Source organism: Vulpes lagopus, chromosome 7, assembly GCF_018345385.1.
Source record: "Vulpes lagopus strain Blue_001 chromosome 7, ASM1834538v1, whole genome shotgun sequence".
Classification (NCBI taxonomy): Eukaryota; Metazoa; Chordata; class Mammalia; order Carnivora; family Canidae; genus Vulpes; species Vulpes lagopus.
This window is the reverse complement of record NC_054830.1, coordinates 65,681,982-65,704,107: the sequence shown is the minus strand read 5'-3', so window position 1 is coordinate 65,704,107 and position 22,126 is coordinate 65,681,982. Positions and strand designations below refer to the sequence as shown.

Genomic DNA, 22,126 nt, shown 5'->3' with positions numbered 1-22,126 from the left:
AACTTAGCTCTATTTATACAAGCAAAGTTTATTGAAAATTTCTTAGCATGGAAAGAGATAGGTTTACAATCTTATAGACAGATTTATATCTTAAAAGAGCAATGTGAACCTGACCATGTAGTCTTCTGACCAACTAGTTTTCTTAGGATAAAACACAAAGTTATTAATCAGGCCGACAAGGCCTGGTGTGATCACTGGGGGGGATGGGCTTTCAGACCCTCCTTGTACCACTCTCCCTTTTGATCGCTCCAGGCACACTAATACTCTTTCAGTTTCTCAAACTTAGTTGCCATTATAGGAACCTCTCATGTGCTGTTGCCTCTGTTCTTCCTCCTTCTACAGTTTATGTGATTGACTTCTCATTTTCAGGTCTCAACTAAAAGGTCTTCTTAGAGACTCCTTCCTAGAACATCCATCTTTAAGTTGGTCATTTATTTTTTTTCACAATACTCTGTTTTCTTCATAGTATTTGTGTCAGTTTGTCCAAGATGTGCATATTTGTGTTGTCTGTTTTCACTCACTCTGTGGTAGATTCCACAAAAGCAAGGACCGTTTCTATTATACTCACTTATACTCACTGTTTCCTTATAGTGTAGAATCAGCCTACTTAATTCCTAATAGGTGTCATTCACTCATTAAGTGTGCTTGAATGATGAGGTGGCTCCACAGGGATTGATGGATTAGCTGTAGAAGAAGGGGTCACCAGTGTCAAGGGTGGTGCTCAGGTTTCAAGCTTGGGCAAATAGGTGGTAGAGGCCCCAACTAGGTGGAAGAGCAGATTTGTGGGAACAGAGCCAAAGTTAACATTTTAGGTCTGGACACATTATGATTAGGCTATTAGGTGTGTTAAGTTCATGGGAGCCATAGGGACAGGATTCTGATACTTGCATTTCTAATTGTTAAATACCTGATCTGGACAGAAATAATTTGTTGGCTGCTACCTTGTCTTCTCCATTCAGTTTTCTAGGTCTTTGGGATTTTATCCACATTATAGTTTTTAAAATCTGTTATTTAATCACAACTGCCTATATGTAAAAAGACCATTTTGCTCATCTCAATTCATGTGTTTTTTTTCATCAATAACAGTGACTCATTCAGTGTGCTGAATGATATATACACTTCTCTTAAGTAAACTGAAAGTGATCTTTATAGAATATCTTTTGTTTGTGTTGTAAACACTTACCATTAGCAATATAAACAATAGAACTACTTAGAATCCAGGTTATATTTCTTACTGTATACATTCAGTCAAAATTTAATGAAATTGGGCTGTTGAGTTTTTGATGAAAGACACAATCTTGAGAAACGCAACCCTTGTTCACCAAGTAGACATCATGTGATAAGAACACGTTCAAAGAACATTAACGGGATCCCTGATTAGGGACTAAAAGTTGTAGCCATCTCTTCACATGTGAAGAACTGGATCTGAATTCTGGCTTCTCTTTAAAATCACTTCAAAATAAGAAAGAGAAACAGAAACAAACATTCTCTTAAACTAACAGTCTTCTGTTAGAACTACAGTGTGTGAAGAAAGTGCCAGATGCAGTGATCAGTTGGGAATTTGGATGTGACACCAGGAGACCTGTGACCTTAGGTCACAGATGGAGGTGTGAGCACTCAGTTCTCCACTGAGGATGGTATGTGCTAACCATCACTTCTGAAGACCTGGAGCAGGGGCGCCTGGGTTGGTCTTGAGAACTTCTCCCTCTGGGCCTGGTTTGACACCAGAGAATAACAGAGGAAGCAGGACTGAGGCAAGAAACACACACACACACACACTTTCCATCTTTGTGGGAGGTGGTCTGCCCGTGTGATAAACTGCTGGAAATATGCTGGAGTTTATGGCTTGAAAGGGCACACTGTACCAGAAAAAAAGATGGGTGCACAGTGATCAACTGAGATACAGCCTAGTAACCTCACTACCCTTCACAAATAAAGAAATAATCACTTAGATATCCAGATCTCTGCCCAAAAAACAACCAAGAGACTACACTGACCGTTGACCTTCCTACCCCAGCATTGGATTCTAGAAGATAATTGAGCAATGCCACTCTTGTCTAGGATGTGTAGGAGGAGTGGGGAGTATGAATGGAGAATCTTATACCTAGGCAAACTGTTGTCCAGTTATAAAAACAATATAAAGCTTAAAGACATGCTCAAAAATTCAAGACCTCAGGTAAACATAGTTTTTATAAATACTTTCTGGATTAACTATTGGAGGACAAGCTTTAGCTGAGAGGAGACTGGCAAAACACTGGTGGGTAAGCATTGATTTCATCTATTTAACTGCAAGACTGAACAAAATGTGGAAATTATCATTAAAAAATATTATAAATTATAACTATAGTAAATATAAACCACAACAATGTGGAAATGTATGTTTTTATTTTTATTTTTAAAATTTTATTTATTCATGAGAGACAGAGGCAGAGACATAAGCAGAGGTAGAAACAGGCTCCCTGCAGGGCCTGATGCAGGACTCGATCCCAGGACCCTAGGATCACAAACTGAGCCAAAGGCAGATGCTCAACCACTGAGCCATCCAGGTGCCCTGAAATGTGTAATTGGGAGGGCACGGGAGAGAGAAATGTGGGAAACAGTATAAACCAGGATTCAAAAAATATTACTTAAAGCTAACATTTTGAGTAATAGGGCATTCAGATACTGAAGATATAAAGGAGTACTAGGAGAACTAAATCAAACAGTAAAACAATATATAACAATGATAAGGACCAATAAAATGAGGAAATTAAAAATGGTTAGTTGGAGGAAGAACTGTAAGTGTATGGTATATTAATTTTGACATTGCTTATAGTGAGGTATCAATATATGTTGCATAAAAATAGATATGCAGTTATCAAAATAATGATAACCACTAGAAAAATTAGCAAGAGAACATAAACTGAAAGAGGTTTTTTACTCCTAAAGGGAGATTATGAGAATAGATGGTCCCTTTTCAGCCTCTGGCTGTTGTTGTCCTGCTTGTGGCTGAAGCCAACACAAGAAAGAGGGTTCAGCCAAGAGAAGGAGGAGCTGAAGAAGAGTCTGATACAACAGTAAAAACAGGGAGCCTGACATACATTATGATGACAAGAACTAAGATTAAATGAAACAAATAGAAATGAAAAAGTTGTTGAGAGAAAGTATCCTAAAAGTTCTCGCCATGAGGAGAAATTTTTTTAATAAATTTATTTTTTATTGGTGTTCATTTTACCAACATACAGGATAACACCCAGTGCTCATCCCGTCAAGTGCCCCCCTCAGTGCCCGTCACCCAGTCACCCCCACCCCCCGCTCTCCTCCCCTTCCACAACCCCTAGTTCGTTTCCCAGAGTTAGGAGTCTTTATGTTCTGTCTCCCTTCCTGATATTTCCCACCCATTTCTTCTCCCTTCCCTTATATTCCCTTTCACTATTATTTATATTCCCCAAATGAATGAGAACATATAATGTTTGTCCTTCTCCGATTGACTTACTTCACTCAGCATAATACCTTCCAGTTCCGTCCACGTTGAAGCAAATGGTGGGTATTTGTCGTTTCTAATGGCTGAAGAATATTCCATTGGATACATAAACCACATCTTCTTATCCATCATCTTTCGATGGACACTGAGGCTCCTTCCACAGTTTGGCTATTGTGGACATTGCTGCTAGAAACATCCGGGTGCAGGTGTCCCGGCGTTTCATTGCATCTGAATCTTTGGGGTAAATCCCAACAGTGCAATTGCTGGGTCGTAGGGCAGGTCTATTTTTAACTCTTTGAGGAACCTCCACACAGTTTTCCAGAGTGGGTGCACCAGTTCCCATTCCCACTAACAGTGCAGGAGGGTTCCCCTTTCTCCACATCCTCTCCAACATTTGTGGTTTCCTGCCTTGTTAATTTTCCCCATTCTCACTGGTGTGAGGTGGTATCTCATTGTGGTTTTGATTTGTATTTCCCTGATGGCAAGTGATGCAGAGCATTTTCTCATGTGTGTGTTGGCCATGTCTGTGTCTTCCTCTGTGAGATTTCTCTTCATGTCTTTTGCCCATTTCATGATTGGATTGTTTGTTTCTTTGGTGTTGAGTTTAATAAGTTCTTTATAGATCTTGGAAACTAGCCCTTTATCTGATAGGTCATTTGCAAATATCTTCTCCCATTCTGTAGGTTGTCTTTTAGTTTTGTTGACTGTATCCTTTGCTGTGCAAAAGCTTCTTATCTTGATGAAGTCTCAGTAGTTCATTTTTGCTTTTGTTTCTTTTGGTTTCGTGGATGTATCTTGCAAGAAGTTACTGTGGCTGAGTTCAAAAAGGGTGTTGCCTGTGTTCTCCTCTAGGATTTTGATGGAATCTTGTCTCACATTTAGATCTTTCATCCATTTTGAGTTTATCTTTGTGTATGGTGAAAGAGAGTGGTCTAGTTTCATTCTTCTGCATGTGGATGAGAAATTTTCTTTTCTTTTTATTGTATCTATATGAGATGATGGATTTTAACTAAACCTATTGTGGTAATCATTTTACAATATATGTAATTCAAACCATTATGCTGTAATGTATAAACTTACACAGTGATATGTGTTGATTATTTCTCAATAAAACTGGGGAAAAGTCTATACATTAATGTGTAGTATGCAAAGTAACACGGCTATTGTTAAAACAAAGAAATGAGATAAACTCCACGTTGACTCTAAAAATGGATCACAAACCAAAACCCAATGATATCCCATTCAGATGTTACTGTCATCAAAGAATACCTGCATTTCTGAAAACCATTTTGAAAATGGTACACTAAAAAATGACACAGCTTTGGGACAGACCACTCAAAGACTATGCAACTTTGTAATCAGATCACTAACCAGACAAACTAATTCTAATAAAAATACTTAAATAGTTTAAAAGACATGATAGACTGCTAATAAATAATGACACACTACTGCAATATAGGAATTTACAGTGTAAAAAAAAAAACTTTAAAGGTCAAGTGTGAATAATGAGCCACAATCACCAGTATTATTAATAACAGGATGACCATCTAGAAAAATATCAAGTTGGTTGCCTACCTTTTTACACCAAAATGAAAGTTTAATGAAATACAATGAAAATGGTAAATGAAATAAAATGTTTTAGAAGAAAACATAAGAGAATTGTTTTATGGTTTCATAGTTGGAAAAACATCTCTAAGTCTACCACTAAATATAAAAAACATTTAGTAGAGAGATAAATTCAATCCCATAATAATACATTATATATAGGAAGGTGTGATTAAACAGTTACTCTTATACCTTATCATGAAAGTATAAATTAATACTATATATATATATACATATATATGGGGTAGTATATTATATATATATATATATATATATATATATATATATATATATATATATATAGGGTAGTACCAATTTAGCAATGTCACTTTGGAAATTAATTATGTCTATATACATGCCCATATATGGGAAATGTCACATATATAAGGATACTCACTGCAGCAGTTTGGAATAGTAAAAGGATGGAAATAATGCAAATGTCTGTCAGAGAATTAGGGGATTAGATAAATGTATTATGGTATATCCATATACATACTTTACATTAGATTGGGGCAACTATGCATGTGATGATATGGAGCTACATTGTAATACATTGTAATGGTAAAAAACAGTGCAGAATAGAATGTATAGTATATTTATTCCACCCCCTTTTTGACAAAAAGTAATTGCATGTACATAGAAAAATCTAAAAAACTATACCAAATAAATTGGTAATATTGGTTGTCATGCAGAGGGAAATGTGGGAACAAGGAGATGGGCTGGAAGGGTGACTTACTTTCACTCTATACCCATTTGTAACTTTTAGATACTGTACTAGATGCTGTATTGCCTGTTGAAAGTTTATTATTAAAATCAAATGGATCATGGTCCATATTGAAAAAAAATAATCATAATTTTTATCTAAGGACATACAGGTGGATGTTCTAGTCGATGGCAGATCGAAATTGAAAAATAAAGCTGTAAAGCTCTTGGAAGAAATAGATCTTCCATTACTTTGGAATAAGCAAGATTTCTTAAGCAAGATGCAAAAAGCATGAACCATAAAGGAAAAAAAATGTTATTTGGGCTATATTAGGATTAAGAGCTTAATCCTAACCCCAATTCATTAAAAACACCATTAGGAAAGTGAAAAGGCAAGCCACAGACTGGAAGAAGATATTTGCAATATGTATATCTGATAAAGATTCAAACAGAATATGTTAAAACCTGCAAACAGTAAGAAAAGGACAGACCATCCAACAGAAAAAAATGACTTGAACAGGTACTTCACAGAGAGAATATTCAAATGGCCATATAAAGAGGTATTTGACTTCTTTAGTTATCAGGGAAGTGAAAATTAAAACTACAGTTTTAATGGTGCAGTACCATCCCACACCCAGCAGAATGGCTAAAATAAAAAAGACTACTTAGTGTTGCCGAAGATACGGAGCAACCTGAACTCTCACACACTCCTGTTTGTGAAAGTAAATTGGCGTAAGCACTTTGGAAAATTATTTGTCAGTATCTGTTAAAGCTACTGGAACCTATGGTTTCCTCTGGTCTAGTAGTTCCACTTCTAAGTAAACACCCAACATGATCATTTCATAGAATGTTCATAACAATTTCGTTGGAAATAGCTCAAAACTGAAAACTACCCAAATGCCTGATAGAATGGAAACATAAATTGTGATATAGTCACACGATGGAATATTACACAGCAATAAAGGTAAATTATCTACAACTACAAAACAATGTGGATGAAACTTACAAATATTATGTTGAAATAAAGAAGCCAGGCACAAAAGAGTTCATCCTCTTAGATTCCATTCAGATTAGTTTATAACAATAGACCAGACAATTGTATTATGTTTCATTAGGATAGCTGTGGGAGGGAATAAATGGAAGGAGGAGACATGAGAAAGACTCTGGGGACTAGTGGTATTCTTTTTCTTGATCTGGATACTGGATTCAATTTGTCAAAACTAATTGCATGCATTTGATGACTAGTCTACTTTATTGTATGTATGTTATATCTAATAAAAAGTTTTTAAAAGGAAGTGGATCAGAAGTTTTTCTAAAATTAGAGATAACAACAAGATAAATGTAACAGTTTTATATTTTATTATCAATCTTCCCTGGTCATATTTGGTTGTGTAATAAGCTGAAAAACTATTACTTGCCTTTAAAACCATTTACTTCCTCTTATTCATGCAAAATGAATGAGGGCTTCTCTACTCTTCCACCTCCTCTAGCGGCACATTCCAGGCTCTCAGCAAAGGCTTTTTTAGTTTTATTTTTCTATAGATGTAATGGCTCTTCACTAAGATTGAGGTGGTGTAGAAAATGGAGAAAGACTTGAAACAAAACTGGGCTGAAGATGTTGAAGCAGTGCTAATGTGTTGGTCAGCAGTAAGCGTGTTAGCAGGTGGTTAAAAAATGTGAATGGAGGAGATGTAGAAGTGAAATAGCTGACTGCCTCACCCAGAACGTTTGCAGATGAATGACTCCAGACCCTTCCATAGTCGTCGTCTTCATCAGTTCCTCTGAACAGTATACAGACTAAGGCTGCTTAACTAAGTTCAATAGACTTAAACTTTTTTGTTCATATATCCTTCAAAAGAACTTTGAAAAAACAGTACCACTCACTGATATTTAAATGGGCACTAAAAGGTTTTCAACAGTTTATTTTTGTAATAAGGAGGTAGAAAATATTGAATATTTTATAAAGTGAAAATGGAGGATTGACTGTAAGTAGAATTAATATTTCACGTATTTGGTGATAGTTATCAAACATCTTACGAACAAAAAGCATGCGGAGTCTGAAAGAACTGAATAGTTTTAAGCCTCTGTCTTGAACATCTTGATAGTCCTGCAGAATATTCTATTTCTAGTGAAAAGAACTAACGTCACTAACCTGTAGTCCCCTCAGAAGTCCAAAATTCACCCCAATTCAGGCCCAAATACCCATCTCTTACTGATGGCAAATTTCACCCATATCAGAATATATATAAAAACAGAGGACAAGACATGCTATGGATTTAATCATCAATTTATAATTTTGTTTGCCTCTGCAGTCTTTTACACCCCAGAATATGTGCCATAGTAGCTTTGAGATGGCAGTATGTGCAAACTCAGTTTTCATCTCAGACAATAAGTTTATAAAAGATTCTATATGAAACTTGAGAAACTAGAATTTTTCCCCCTGAAGTTGTCTATGAATATTTATTTCTTAGAAAATCTTTGAAGTTTGAAGTCCACTGTGATAGATATTTATTTAAACAGCCAAAATGAACAGAATATGCTGGCTTCATTAGCTTTACATGTAAACAACCAAGGAAGCCAACGCGGTAAAAGGTTTTTACACACAAAGTATGCCTTCCATCTCTTTGATGGAAAGATACATAACTTTATTGTACATATAAAAACTATTTTAACTGGAAGAAAATGGTGTAATCAAAAGTTAAATCTAATGAGGCATAAATATATTTTTGTATATTGAATTTTAGAAATATGATCTTTCAAAAATGTGCTTATAAAAATACCTAATTAGTGAATTTTAGTTCATTTCATTTTATAAAGTTATGAGGATTTTGGCAGTTTTACATTAGAGCTGTCATTTAAAAATAATAACATTCTTATTCATAAATGTGTATAGTAATATAATCAGGATAAACAAAAGATTTTACCTTATACTGTAGAATCAGAAATTACATTTTTATGTGGTTTTAAATTAAGCTTGATACTTGCCTCTCAACAATCAGCCCAGCTTTCTATTGTGTACTTTCATTTTTAGAACTTCTCTTTTTGAGTTATACCCATATCCTGACATAACAATAGTGAATTTCAACAAAATATTTTTATTGTTAAAAGAGTTCAAATTTAAATTACTGAAAGGAAACCATTTAAATGATATCATTGAACTTAATTTAAAAAAAAAAAAAACAGTAAAAATAGAGTTCCCTTGGGCATAAGCACTGGAACTTAGTTTCTTAAGGAAGTGTTTCTCAAACCTCATCCTGAGCATGGATGGATTCCTGCCACTGAGGAATCTGATACTGATCAGGCATCCTGAGTAATTCAGAAGTAGACTAAAGTGTGAGAACTGCTACTCTAGAGCAACATCCCTTAATTGTGGGTGATCCATAATGGAAAGAGACAGCTCTAGTCCTTGGTGGAAGACTGTAAATAATAAATTAACAAAATAAAATTATTTTTCCTAGAGATAGACCCCTCTCCTTAAATCTGGATTATAGTAGCCTGATTCAAGTTTCACTGTCCTATCTTTATGGCTATGAAGTTTTATCCTCATTACTTTACAAAATACCAAATATTTTATCACTTATTACAAACTGCCCTGCAATTACATACAGAATATTATAAACTGTATTTACCTAAATTGCCATAGAGTGTTGAATTAAGTATTACAAATGATCTGTTTAGTAACTTTATTTAAAATATAAATCTCTGGTGATGTGCTAAGTAACAAGTTTGAATATTTTAGTTCAATACAATGGAACCAGTAAAACCTCTGGTTTCACAAATGAAGCGATTCAGAATGAGTGTGTCAGCTTTAGTGGGGCCCTTGCACTGCACTGCAGTAGGGTGAATAGTACATTTCTGTCTCACATTCTTCCTAAAACAAAGGCTGGCTCTGATCTCTCTTCCCACAAACCTTCATGCACAAAACGTGTGTGTCAGTGACACGAGAAGCTCATTTTGATTGTAACGGGCCACACTCTTGTCTAGTACATCATTTGTGAAACTGAAGTTCACTCTAAGAATGCAGCAGGTATGTAAATAGCATTTATGAGTGGTCTCTATGAAATGGATCCCTCCTTTCCCTTTTCATGATAAGAGGAAACTTTATTTCAGAGTAGAAAGTGCATTGTCTGAACTCATCAACACCCTCTCTATCCCTCCCCTCCCCAATTTGTTGCAGACCAGGATGAAAGAGCAGCTGAGCTCAGCAGGGAGCAGAATGAGAAAACCATCCGGAGCACGCAGACCGCGCTCCGCAATTTCCGCGAGTTCCTCATCTCCAAGTATCCTTCTGAAACCAGAGAGATTTATGTCATCCCTTGCAAGGAGTTGGATGCCTACCTGGCCTCTTTCTTTGTGGATGCCAGGCAGAAGGATGGGTCCGAATATGAACCCAACAGCCTGGCCAATTACCAGTGTGGACTTGAACGGTACCTAAAAGAACACAGATACGGCTACAGTATCACCAGGGATAAGGAATTCAAGCGTTCCCAAGAGGCCCTGAAGCAGAAACAGATTGAACTCCGCTGCAAAGGAAAAGGAAATAAGCCACACAAGTCCATGAAGCTCACCTTCGCTGATGAGCTCATTCTGCGGAAAAGAGGACTATTAAGCCGCTATAATCCCGAGGGTCTCCTCAACCTTGTCTGGCTCAACAACACAAAAGCTTTCGGGCACTGCACAGGCTTCCACGGATCTACCTTGAAGTGGGGTGATATCCGGCTCCGGGTGACTGAGACAGGCCTGGAGTACTTAGAGTGGATGGGCCAAGACGCCGGTGACCTCAATGCCAAAACCAAGCGAGGGGGGACGGACTCTCGTGTGTATGCCACCCAGCACGCCCCCCAGACCTGCCCGGTCCAGGACTACAAGGAGTACGCCCAGCGGCGGCCTCCTGCCATGCGCTACGAGGATGCGCCCTTCTACCTGTCCATCAAGCCAGTCGTGAACTTGGCAGCTCTGCACTGGTACAACTGCCAAGCCCTCGGCAAGAACAAGCTGGCCAAGATGGTGAAGACCATGTGTGAGAAGGGCAACATCCCCGGCAGGAAAACCAACTTCAGTGTGTATCAGAGCTGCAGCACCTTGTCCGAGGCCCAGAGCAACCAGCTGGTGCTTATCTGTAACAACCTGAGCCAGCAGGCCGCCCAGTCAGTGGCGGGCCACTCCAACAGTGGCAATTTCATCGTCTCCGCCTCCTATGACTCCTCCTCAGACACTGCTTGACCAGGTGGCTTGAGCAAGACCCCCCAGTCTGGTTACTGTGTCCAGAGAAACTGTGATTATACACTGCTTCTCGTTCCCTTTCCTCTGCCCTCAGTATTAACTTTATAAAAATATAAATATATAATATATTTTTTTTTTACAAATAAGCCAATGGAGATAGTTTAGTATCGCTAACATAGTATTTATAGGCTTAACACAAATGTACTTGTGGGTGATTAAATGTAATTGCTGTTACATACAGACTCTACAAAACCACAGTGGTTCTCAGGCAACACAAAGTAGAGAAGGAATTCCGTTTTTTAAAGAACTGTCAGAAAAGTAACTGAAAGTCATCCTAGACACTTGTGTCCTCAACTCCCGCTTTCCGTCCCACCCCACCTCTCATTTTTAGTCTAGTTAATAAATGGCTTTATTTTTTTAATTTTTAAAAGTTTATATTAATCAGAAGGAGACAATATTAACTCTACTGCTTACACAGAATTGCATTCAGTCAGATCCAGAATATGAAAGTGTTGATATAAGCTCAGCAAATTATTTACATACGTTTTTTTTTAGCTGAATTATTAGAATTTTAGCTCCTGTGCCTCATTTTTTGTAATGTCTGAAAATCTAGATGTTTAGCTAACATCTTTTCTTTTGGGGGCAATAAAGGTGCAATTCTTTTTGGAAGATAATATAATTTTTAAGTAATATGCAAAGTCCAATATTGTGGCAAAAGAGACTGTTAATGGCTCATTTTTACTGTTGTGCTTGAACCTGGATAGAATATTTTTTTGTTCCCTAAGAAATCAGTTAAAATGAAGTGTGATTTTCAGATTTACAAAACTACCAAAGCTTTGAAAATGTTCCAGCATTAGATTGTATATCAGACATAAGGAGAGAGTAGAGAGTGGGAGAGTCTTATTAAAAATCCAGAAGCTCTAGTCAAGACAACAAAAGAGTCCTACTCTTCAAAGCCCAAATCCCCTGAATTATTTATTTATAAGCATTAAACTTCGGTCTCTTTTCCCTAGGAGATTACTTGACTCTGTAGTTGAGATCAAAAGAATATTGACACTCATTTTGGGTAACAACACTTTGTTACCAGATTTAGCTGAATTCAAAGCATTCTTGAAAATGTGCAGAGTTTCTTTTACAGTAAATATAAATTTATCTACCATACCCTGCAATTATAATAATAATAATTTGGGTTAAGCAACTCTCTGTGGTGGTTTTTCCAAGGTCTTTATTTTCAAGTCTTGAAGCCTGTGGTGTATTTTTAGTTAAGATCCTTCGATAACAACACAAATGTAGACATTAAGATGACAATAAAGTTGAGCTAGGTTCCTATCCTGTAGAATCATTGACACATTAAAAATTGCAAATCTTAATTGCTTTATTGGATTCTATTGGGAAGTATTTGTTCTTCAAGGCAACCTGATGATTCACATTAGCTAGGAGGGTAGGTGATATTTTGTGTATTAATTTATTGTATGATCAGGACAAACTTCATTTTTTGTTTTTCAAACTTCATTTTGATTTGCTTTGCTTAACTCATCACATTAGCTGAGCTTTCCATGGCTAGGCAGCTTTTTCCAACACTAAGTCATAAAGACCCGTTCCTCTAAACTGTGACCTTTCCTTTGGCTCAGGAATAGAAAGTCTGCTATGGACTTTGTGTGGTGGAATCTACTTTATACTTCAGGACTTTTCCTCCATGGGGAGGCATCCAGAAACAAGACAAAAGGGTGGAAGATATCTTGCTTTATTTTTTTGTATTAATAATGATGATAGCCACCATTTTCTGAGCTAGTGTGTGTGCCAGCACTGTGCCAAGTGACTTATACATGCACCATTTATGTAATAGTTACTAACTGTATGAAAATTAGAAAATTCAGATAAGCATAAAGAAAATGAAATATATACTCCTAATTCTGCTGGCCGAAATAGCCACTATTACTATTTTGGTAAATATTTCTTCAGACATTTCAATACATACATATTTATTTCTCTCTATATTATCTTTAATCCTTTCCATCCTTGAAGAGATTAGTTATCTCCATTTTATGTTGAGATCAAGGCAAATCAGTTGGATTATAGCTAAGGAAATGGTACTGTCATCTGACTGCGGAGTCTTTTTCTATTTATCTTCCTTGTTTCCAACTCCTAGTCTGTTTCCAGTGATTTGAGCCAGAATGGGGACACAGTGTCTTCCCATCTCTCCTGTCTGATTAAAAGGAATGCTGAGTGATCATTCATGATGGCACACTGTGTGCCCTAGTGCCCCCTCTTCTGTTCATTTTGAACCACAGGGCCTCTTTCTCCACACTCTCTTTACAAAACTCTCCTTATTCTATACTTGGTTTGTAAGTGCATAGGACAGCCTACTGTAAAAGAATTCTTTTTTAAAAAATAAGGTTGTTTTTAATGGGTTACCTCTCATGTTTAAAAAAAAGGTTTTCTGTGAAACACTTAAAGTGTGATTGTGCATTTAATTTTTGCATTGACATACTTTTTAAAATTCTTAATATGTTTTTGACAGCAAAGTAAGATTGTCTTGAGGAAGAAGGGCAGTCAGCATGTACTAAGAAAGCTGAACTAGGAGATTTTGCATCCCTGTTGTGTTTGTTGAGGTACTACTAAAATGAGTCTCTCTCTTATTTCATCCTATTGCATCTTCATTCAGAAGAACACAATTAAATTGAGAATGTGAATTACTTTTTATTTATTTACATTTTGCTTTGGTAACACAGACCAAATAGGAACATTGTAAGCTAGATTTAGAAAACTTTTCTGAAGAACAACTTGGTAAAAGTTTAGCTGAATTGTAGTATCTCTTTGGATTAATGAAATTACGAAAAATTGTCTGCAACTACCTCTAAATTTTGTGTTTTTATATAAACAATACTGAAGATATGCTACTGCCAGATACCATTTTTATTATTTGTTATTTTAACTTAAAAAAATTAGGTTCATACTGTGGCAGTGGTACATGCCAAAATATCACATATGTATTTTAGTGAAAATTCACAGTCCGGCAGGTTTTTACTACAACTAAATATGCTGCCTTTCCAGGCAGTCGTGTGGTTCATACAAAAAACAATAAAACCGTATTTGCAAAGTTTACACTTTTAGGTCAGTGTAACGTTATGCAAGAAAGAGACAGCGCCCTCAGTTTCTCTGGAAGGCAGTACAAAACTGTCCACAACAAAAATGTCAAACCCATCTGTCAGCATTTGAAAGACATAGCTGCAAAATTCAATCTTTCTTCTGAGTGACTGGCTGTTGAAAACCATGGATAGTAGCAGTTTTTCTTTAAAAAACCCATAACGTCTGAAAAGGTTAGAAATATTCAGAATGTTTTTCCAACAGAGCTTATTCTTAAAACTCTATATCTTATCATGGTTAGTAGAGGTAGTCTAAATGTGATTTGTAATACACTGGCTACTTAACATATTTGTTTTTTTATAGATTATTTTCCCTGTGTTAAATTTACCCTATGTTAATTCACTTTTCCCTATGTTAAATCACTTCCTGATGCACAAAAGAATAGTCTGAAAATTATCTAGTGTAGATGAAGTCTCTTTGGTTTTCCAGTTAGGTCATTGTTAGCTGAAACTTCCATCACATTAATTTGTCTAAGTCATATGGCTTAGCTTTTAGGTGTCATGAAATCAAATGACTTCACTGAGATGAGAATTTATAGTAATATCAACAAATATTTGACCGCCTATTGTCTAGACACTGGGATACAAATATGTATAAAATAGTCCCTACCCTCAAAGAATTTATAAAAGATGCTGTAATAAAAGTTTCATTTCACTTTTGAGAGCTCACCAAAAACATCTGCCAATTCCATTTTGCATCTTTTCCCAAACTTTGTACTCACGCAGTTTGTCTATTCAGCCATTGAGTATGTTGATTTGCTGTGGAATATGTAATGCTGCTTTGAGTATTTTGAGGAGAATCTTCCTTTGGGCCTGTTTTAAAATCAGTATGAAGGCAAAGCCATTCCTACACCATCATTGTGTTCACATAGGTGCACACATGTATAAGAAGGTGTAGACTGTCATCAATGACTGTCATTTACTGAATACTTACAATGTGCCGGAGTACTAAGTACTTCTGTGAGTTGTTTCACTTAACTCTCACAGAAATCCTGAGGGTAAGTATGACTGTTTCTCCTTTATAGATGAGGAAATCCAGGGTCAGAAGGGTTGCCCATATCACAGCTAATATATAAGAGCGTCAGGATCTGAAACCAGATCCAGATACTATGAAGTACCGCCCTTTTCTGCTGTAGCTGCTTGTTCAAAGTAATTTGCTCTGTTTTTTTCAGATTCTCTGAAGTGATAAATTATAAATGAAATCCCTGGTGTAATAAAATCATCAATATTCATTAACTCCAAATTGAGAGCAGTGCCATCACCTGGCACATTTGTTTCTCTGGCCAAAATATAGCTGTAATACTAACATCTATCAGTAAAAACTCTACTATGTGATAAAGGAATAAATTTATAAGACTAAAGAGGAGTCCAGGGGACTGTATGATCATTTATTGCAGTAAGCTAATTTTTAAAAGGTTCCTTTATGAAAAAATGTTATAAATACTAAAGAATTAACAAGTTATCTATCAATTAGTTTAATAGATTTTTTTCTCAAATAGAATTACCTTTATATATAGGTACAGATAGTTGCTTATTAAGAAACACACCATTGGCAAAGACCCCCTCAACTGTGTTTTGTTTTTCCCTTAATGCCTGGTATTCAACATTGCTTCTCCTCCCCACTTGGATCTGGCTGTGATGAAATGGATGTATAGCTTTTCATGAGGCAAAGTTATGAAGATAGGGTGATTTTAAGAGATCCTTGCCATAGACTATAACTGGGACACAGAAATACACTGCATATATCATCATGGTATATTTCGGCTGATATAAAAACGGGATGATACTGGCAAATGGGAAAAGTGATGATATTGGCAAACTGCCAACAACTCTAATTTCACTTCTAATTAGAGAAAAGAAAAATAATTAAAATTTCTCATGCTTCATCCTATTTGTAAATTGATCGATTGGGCCTGCCAGAGTTGAGGGGAACACCTGATTTGGTATTAAAGATTGCATTATTTTTTAAAAGACAGCATTTTAATACATTTAAATTGAGTTGTTATATAAACCATGACTTTGTTGAATTACACTCAGTATTAATTAAGTCAGTGCTAATTTGATCAGAATATTAATTAGGTCAGAATATTAATGTAAACCATCATCTTTGCTGAATTATAATCGTAGAGACTGACCTGGAAAGGACCCAAGAGATCCTCTAGCCCAATGCTCTTCAGTGCTATGAGGAATAAGAGTCACCATGTCTTCTTGGGGGTAGGGAGCAAGGAGGGCAAAGAGATAGAGACTGCTAAGGGAATCCTCAAGTGCTGATTTTCCAGGAATTCTCATGTCCCCTATGTCCTACCTTCTTTGAAACTCAGCTGATTGAATGAACTACTACCTCTATGACACATCCTACACATGGAGGTTGGAAAATAAGATTGGAAACATCTAACCCACCCCTCTTTTTTATAGAAGAGAGAAACCGCCTCAGAGACATTAATGAGCGCTCAGGTACACATACCTCGTTAGTGTCTGAACCAGAACTAGAACCCAAGCACCCTGACTTCTAGTCCCCAGGTCAGAGCTGAGGGAGGTGAAACAACCCTACATTTCCATTGAGTTAGGGTATGCTTTTTTTGTTTTCAAAATTGTTCTTTTTTAAGCCCTCAATCAGGTTTCTACTAGGAATAGACTCAAGCTGCCAGTTTCCAAATAGGTTATTTTTGCATGTAGAATTTTTACTTTTCATTGTATACTGTTAACATCTTGATTTTGGCAACTTCTCCTTTTAAATTTGATGGAATAATCTCTAAACATAATCATTTGCCTTTTTGAAAGAACATCTCTCAGCTTACCCCATTCATATTTAGTTTTCATTTACAGAGGGAAAACTAAGGCTTTCAAGAATATGAATTCCAGTTGTAGATTATGAACTAAAAAGTAACTTTTTGTTGAGTGTGGTATTCATTTGTGTATCCAGCTACATAGTATTTATATTACTAGTTTTGAGTGGAGTCTATAGTATCCTTTTTTACTCTATGGAAAGGTTAAAATATCATATTAAAGGTTTGGGACATATCTTTAATCAAAGGATCAAACTTGTATCAACATAATTGGGATGTTTCTGAAGTGAATTTAGTTATAGGGAGGAAAAAGAAAATGGGAACTAATGGAAGACCTATAGCAGGAAGATGTTGAAATACAAAGTATTTGTAAATTCTCTTATCCTGCTTGGTCTTCTGAAGGGGAATTCAAGCATAAATATGAAAAGTTTTCACAAATTTTTATTTTACAAATTATATTTACCAGATTATAGTTGGAGGGAAAAAAGATGAAATTCTAGGATTTTTTTTAAAGTATGGTGGAATTGTCTTTTGAATGCAATGTTGAATTTTGGTAGACTTCTGATGTTCTTTGTAATACACTGGAACTAGAGAGTATTTTTACCATAGTACATTCATTTCAAAGAGCTTTGAAAATGCTTTGGCATAGTTTATTTATTTGTGGTAAGTAGAATTAGGAAGACATCAGCAATATAGAATCCGAACAGTAGTTGTGCATACTATATTTAAGTGATTTTTATGCCTGTTTACTTTCTGTAATTCTTACATTTTATAAATCAAATACCTTAGTATACTTCCACTAGAAATTAATTTATAATTGATTATTTATACTGGGTGAAGTAGCAGGTCCATTTTAGTATTAATCCACTCAGATTAACTTTATCTAACTGAATTTTTATATCTACAATTCATTATATTACAACTTTTTAAATAGCATTTATAACAAAAGAACTTTTGTTTTATAAAAGTATTTGTTACAAAAAAAAAAAACCCATCTTGCCAAAAACCATTACAATTTCTATGCATTGTGTAATACTCAGTGATGTCACTGTTGAGACTTGCATGTTGGTGTAGGTGCTGTTTCATATCTGTGTTTGTGGTGTCTATGTGGAGTTGTTAACCATTGCTGCTATCACTTATTGTAGTTAAACTGAAAAACTGTGCTAAGAGGCTGTGCCAGTCAACATTTGTATGTGTAACTTGTGAAAGTATGTACTTAGTTGTTTAATACTTTGAGCCAGCACTTAGTGGCCTCTACAGAAGGAAATATTGTAGTTGTCAAGTGGTGCCAACTTCAGAATCTCATTTCACATGTGTAATTCCAGGTCAGATTTTCTTCCATACTTTCCCCAACTCTTTGAAAGGAAATGTTTGCAAAAAGAGAAAGCAAGAATTCTTAACTTTTCCAGTACTCCCCCCAGTTCAAATCTTTTTTTTGTTTTTGTTTTTTGTTCTCCTGATACTTGAACACCTTACAAGGAAATCCAATAGAATGACAATGTAGCAGCATAATTACCTTTATCTAGTTATCTGCATCCAGGTAAATGATGTAATAACAGGACTGTGAGGTACCTACATTATTTTTGTTGGTTATCATGACTTGTTTAAAGTGCATTTTATAAGAATATTTAGCTTTTTAAGTTTATTAGGGACTGTAGAAACCTCAGAGTTCCCAAATATTAATTTTTATATTCAGCATTCACATGGGCTTTTTTTAACATTTATTTGCCTTATGACCATCAATTTTTGCATACCCACCTGTCTTTAGTTTGGTTCCTGGTATTTCCATTTTGCCTCAGCAATTTGAAACACACTCTGAAAGTAAAGAAAAATTATTTCAGTGAATGAATTCTATATTTTGTTAAAATTCCACATGGAAGAAATATCGTTATACATTTATACTCTTAAAATGGGGAAGGGAAGCTATCTTAAAATGTTAAGAAAAGAAGGCTACTTCATTAAGAGTGTTTGAATATTGACACACCAAAATTCCTTGCTTAGTGCAGGGTTTCATTCTGTCTGTCCAATGGGTTTATAATTATGAGATTCCTTTAATAAAGGGATAATCTCCTGAATTATAGAGAGGCTTTTTGTGTGACTGTCAGATACATGGCGACAGCCAATGCTGTATTTGGAAACATTGCTGCTGAAATTGCTGATTTAATTCTAAGAATATTAAAACTAATTCATCAAGGCCCCTGCCACTTCTTTGCTTAAAGGAAAAGAAAGGCAGATTTTAATTGTGAGCCTTTTCTCCAGAATATGCTTTAAACATTTACCCCTCAATGAAGGTGATAAAGCAATAAAAGAAAACTCAATTATGTACGTTCTAAAGAACTTCTGCTCTTGTCCAGTGGCCTCCAGAGCGACACTAAAGTATTTCTTGATTCCTGCATTGGGGGTTTTCAGGCAAAGCCTTTATACGTAGAATTTCTTCTGTATTTTGGACACCAAAGATTATGGCATGATATATCCTGATGATTAACAGTTTCTATTAGATAGCTGTGGGCACATTTATTTGAATCCTGCTCTTGAATTTTTTTTTTTACCCACTTTGGTGCTTCTGTACGTTTTCTATGTCTGTCCTGAGGCCGTTATGCCCAAGGTGACTTTTAAATTAAATAATGCATATATATTTATTAGGTTTATAATTTATAGAGTTTATTTCCATCATGACTTTAAACTTTTTTCACTGCTGAAATTAGACATAGATCTGTCAGATTAGCCCCATGATGAGCCATAGCTCGTACCTTTTTCATTGTAATCTGGAAACGTAACTGTAACCCCATAGGCCTGAAACCTGGTAAGAGAATGACTGGAAACATTTTGGATTCAACGGAATCACTTAAATGACTCTCTTGTCTGTTAAAATGAAGAACTTTGGTTGTTTAGTAGAATGAATCTATATTCAACTTAAACAAGGTCTTCCATCTTATGAATTATAAGAATAATTTTAAGATTTCTTTTACTCTACCACTTACCAGTTAATTGGGAATTAAAAGGTAGATTTATCAGTTTATTCAGTATAATTTAGCACCAGGCATTTGTTTAAAACAAATATAACCACTACACTTAATACTTAGAAAAATTCTATGAAAAATGGTACTGTTCTTTGAAGATGCATTCACTTGCCCCCCCCCCCCATTTGTTTGGTAAACTGTCATTTTTTATATATTTTCTGGCTACTTGGCTTTTAACTGACTTATGTGAAAACACATTTGTGCCTGATGTTCACTCTAATCATATTTTAAAATTCTCTTTTGAAACTGCTACAATTATAATTTGTGAAAGAGGAGAAAGGTGAATTGAAATGGAGGGAAGTTTCTGTTAATACAACATTACGATGTGTGACTGTGATGCTCTTGGTTAATTAATCCTCTGCCAGTTGATATTTGTATTAATATGATAAAACTTTTTTGTTAATAAGAATATACTATTGGCTTCATTTTTATTTTGCTGCTCACTGCTTTTCACACTAAAGTGTTTTCATTTTTTTCAGCTCACTGTTTTTGCTTCATATTTGTCTGTGTACTTGTGCGCTAAATAAAATTCTAGTTTTATGTCCCAGTGGCTTATTCCATTGTGTTTATAATATTTGTCTCTAACGTCGTGTAATTTTCTATTGTTTTCAGTATCTGTTAGTATAGACTAAAACTTAAAGACATAAAAAAAAATCCAATGGGGAGCCTGGATGGCTCAGTCAGTTAAGTATCTGACTCTTGATTTGGGCTTAGGTCATAATCTCAGGGTCTTGACATCGAGCCCTGCATCAGTCTCTGCACTGGGCATAGAGCCTGCTTGGGATTCTCTCTCTCTCTCCCCCTCCTCTTCCCCACCTCACAGAGCCTGTGCACTCTCTCTCTCTCTCTCTCTCTCTCTGTTTTTTTCTTTTTTTTAAAAAAAGGGCAGCCTGGGGGTGGCTCAGCCTTCAGCCCAGGGTGTGATCCTGGAGACCCAGGATTGAGTCCCATGTCAGGCTCCCTGCATGGAGCCTGCTCCTCCCTCTGCCTGTGTCTCTGCCTCTCTGTGCTCTCATGAATAAATAAATAAAATCTTTAAAAAAAAAAAAAAGCAAAAGAAAATCTAATAAAATCAGCTAACAAGCATCAGCAATGAGGAGAACATGCTTTAATCACAGTATTTTGTCTATATTTGGATATGAACAGTCTTCCTTCATTTAATAAATAGTTTTCTGCAAAACTGGCTGATTTGTGTAGCCACAGCAAACAACTTTAAAAACAAACCACATTTAAAAAACAAAAAACAAACAAACAAACAAAAAAACAAACCACATTTTGAAAAAAAAAAAATTGTCCTGGTTACTGTCCAGGATATAGTCAATGCATATTGAACAGACTATTCCATATCAGGTGGTTTCTAACCACGAAGGAGGGGGAAATCATGGAAGGAGAAACATTTCTACATAAGTATGTTGACACGTAGTCCATAGGGTAGGGAAAACACTTTAGGACAGCTGAATTAATTGTATGCTTCCTGGAGCCTGCAGTCCAAAAATCCTATTAATGGAACAGAAGGCTCCACTACAGACTCTATGGGCTCTGCGGCCAATTGTAAGTTATACCAAGCTAAGTAAATGTCAGGTTCCAGACTCCTCATTTTTAGGAAAATCTTTTTGGTCAGATACAATTCCCCATGTGCCATTTGTTGCATTTAGCACATTTGATAATATTCTTTGAGCAGAATAGGAATGGTTATTTAAAATGTTTCCAATTAAGTATTAACTTCAGACATCTTTGTTGTGTCACTAAAAGTTTTTAATAAAGAAAAGCATTAAAACACCAGAAAATACAATGTTCTTTATCACAGTGATTTATCTTGCAGAAATGCAAATGTATTTCTTTCATATCTACAAATAATCCACCAGTCTTTTCTCACAGCTGAATATGGCAAATACAAGCAACAACTGTAGTTTCATATGATAGTATTTTAAATTAAAGTTACTTTATAAATAGTTAAAATTTATGTTTTCCTGGTATTTTAAGAAACAAGGAATTCACCTTTAAATTTGATTACAAGTTATACATCTAAGGCATGACTAAATAAATAAATAAAACATGAAAAATTTTATTTCCCCAATAGGGGAAGAACATTAGAATTCAAGTTGAATAATATTTAGCCTACACCTCAGAAAATGTTTTCATTTACAAAAAGTTTTATTTAATTTATTCATAATTATATTT

At 35.6% G+C, this 22,126-nt stretch overlaps 1 protein-coding gene across 4 annotated transcripts in view; it reads left to right on the top strand.

The window, feature by feature from the left end:
- Window positions 1-22,126, top strand: part of KIAA1958 (KIAA1958 ortholog) — a 148,066-nt gene that overhangs the window by 101,173 nt on the left and 24,767 nt on the right. For 2 of the 4 annotated variants that reach the window (XM_041760447.1, XM_041760449.1), the window contains one exon: window positions 9,948-20,489. The exons of 1 other annotated variant lie outside the window; for it this stretch is intronic. In XM_041760447.1, the coding sequence (XP_041616381.1) occupies window positions 9,948-10,993 (1,046 nt within the window). In that variant the 3' untranslated portion in view covers window positions 10,994-20,489. Of the gene's footprint in view, window positions 1-9,947; window positions 20,490-22,126 lie in introns of those variants that run through there. One more of the 4 variants, XM_041760450.1, reaches the window with a different exon arrangement.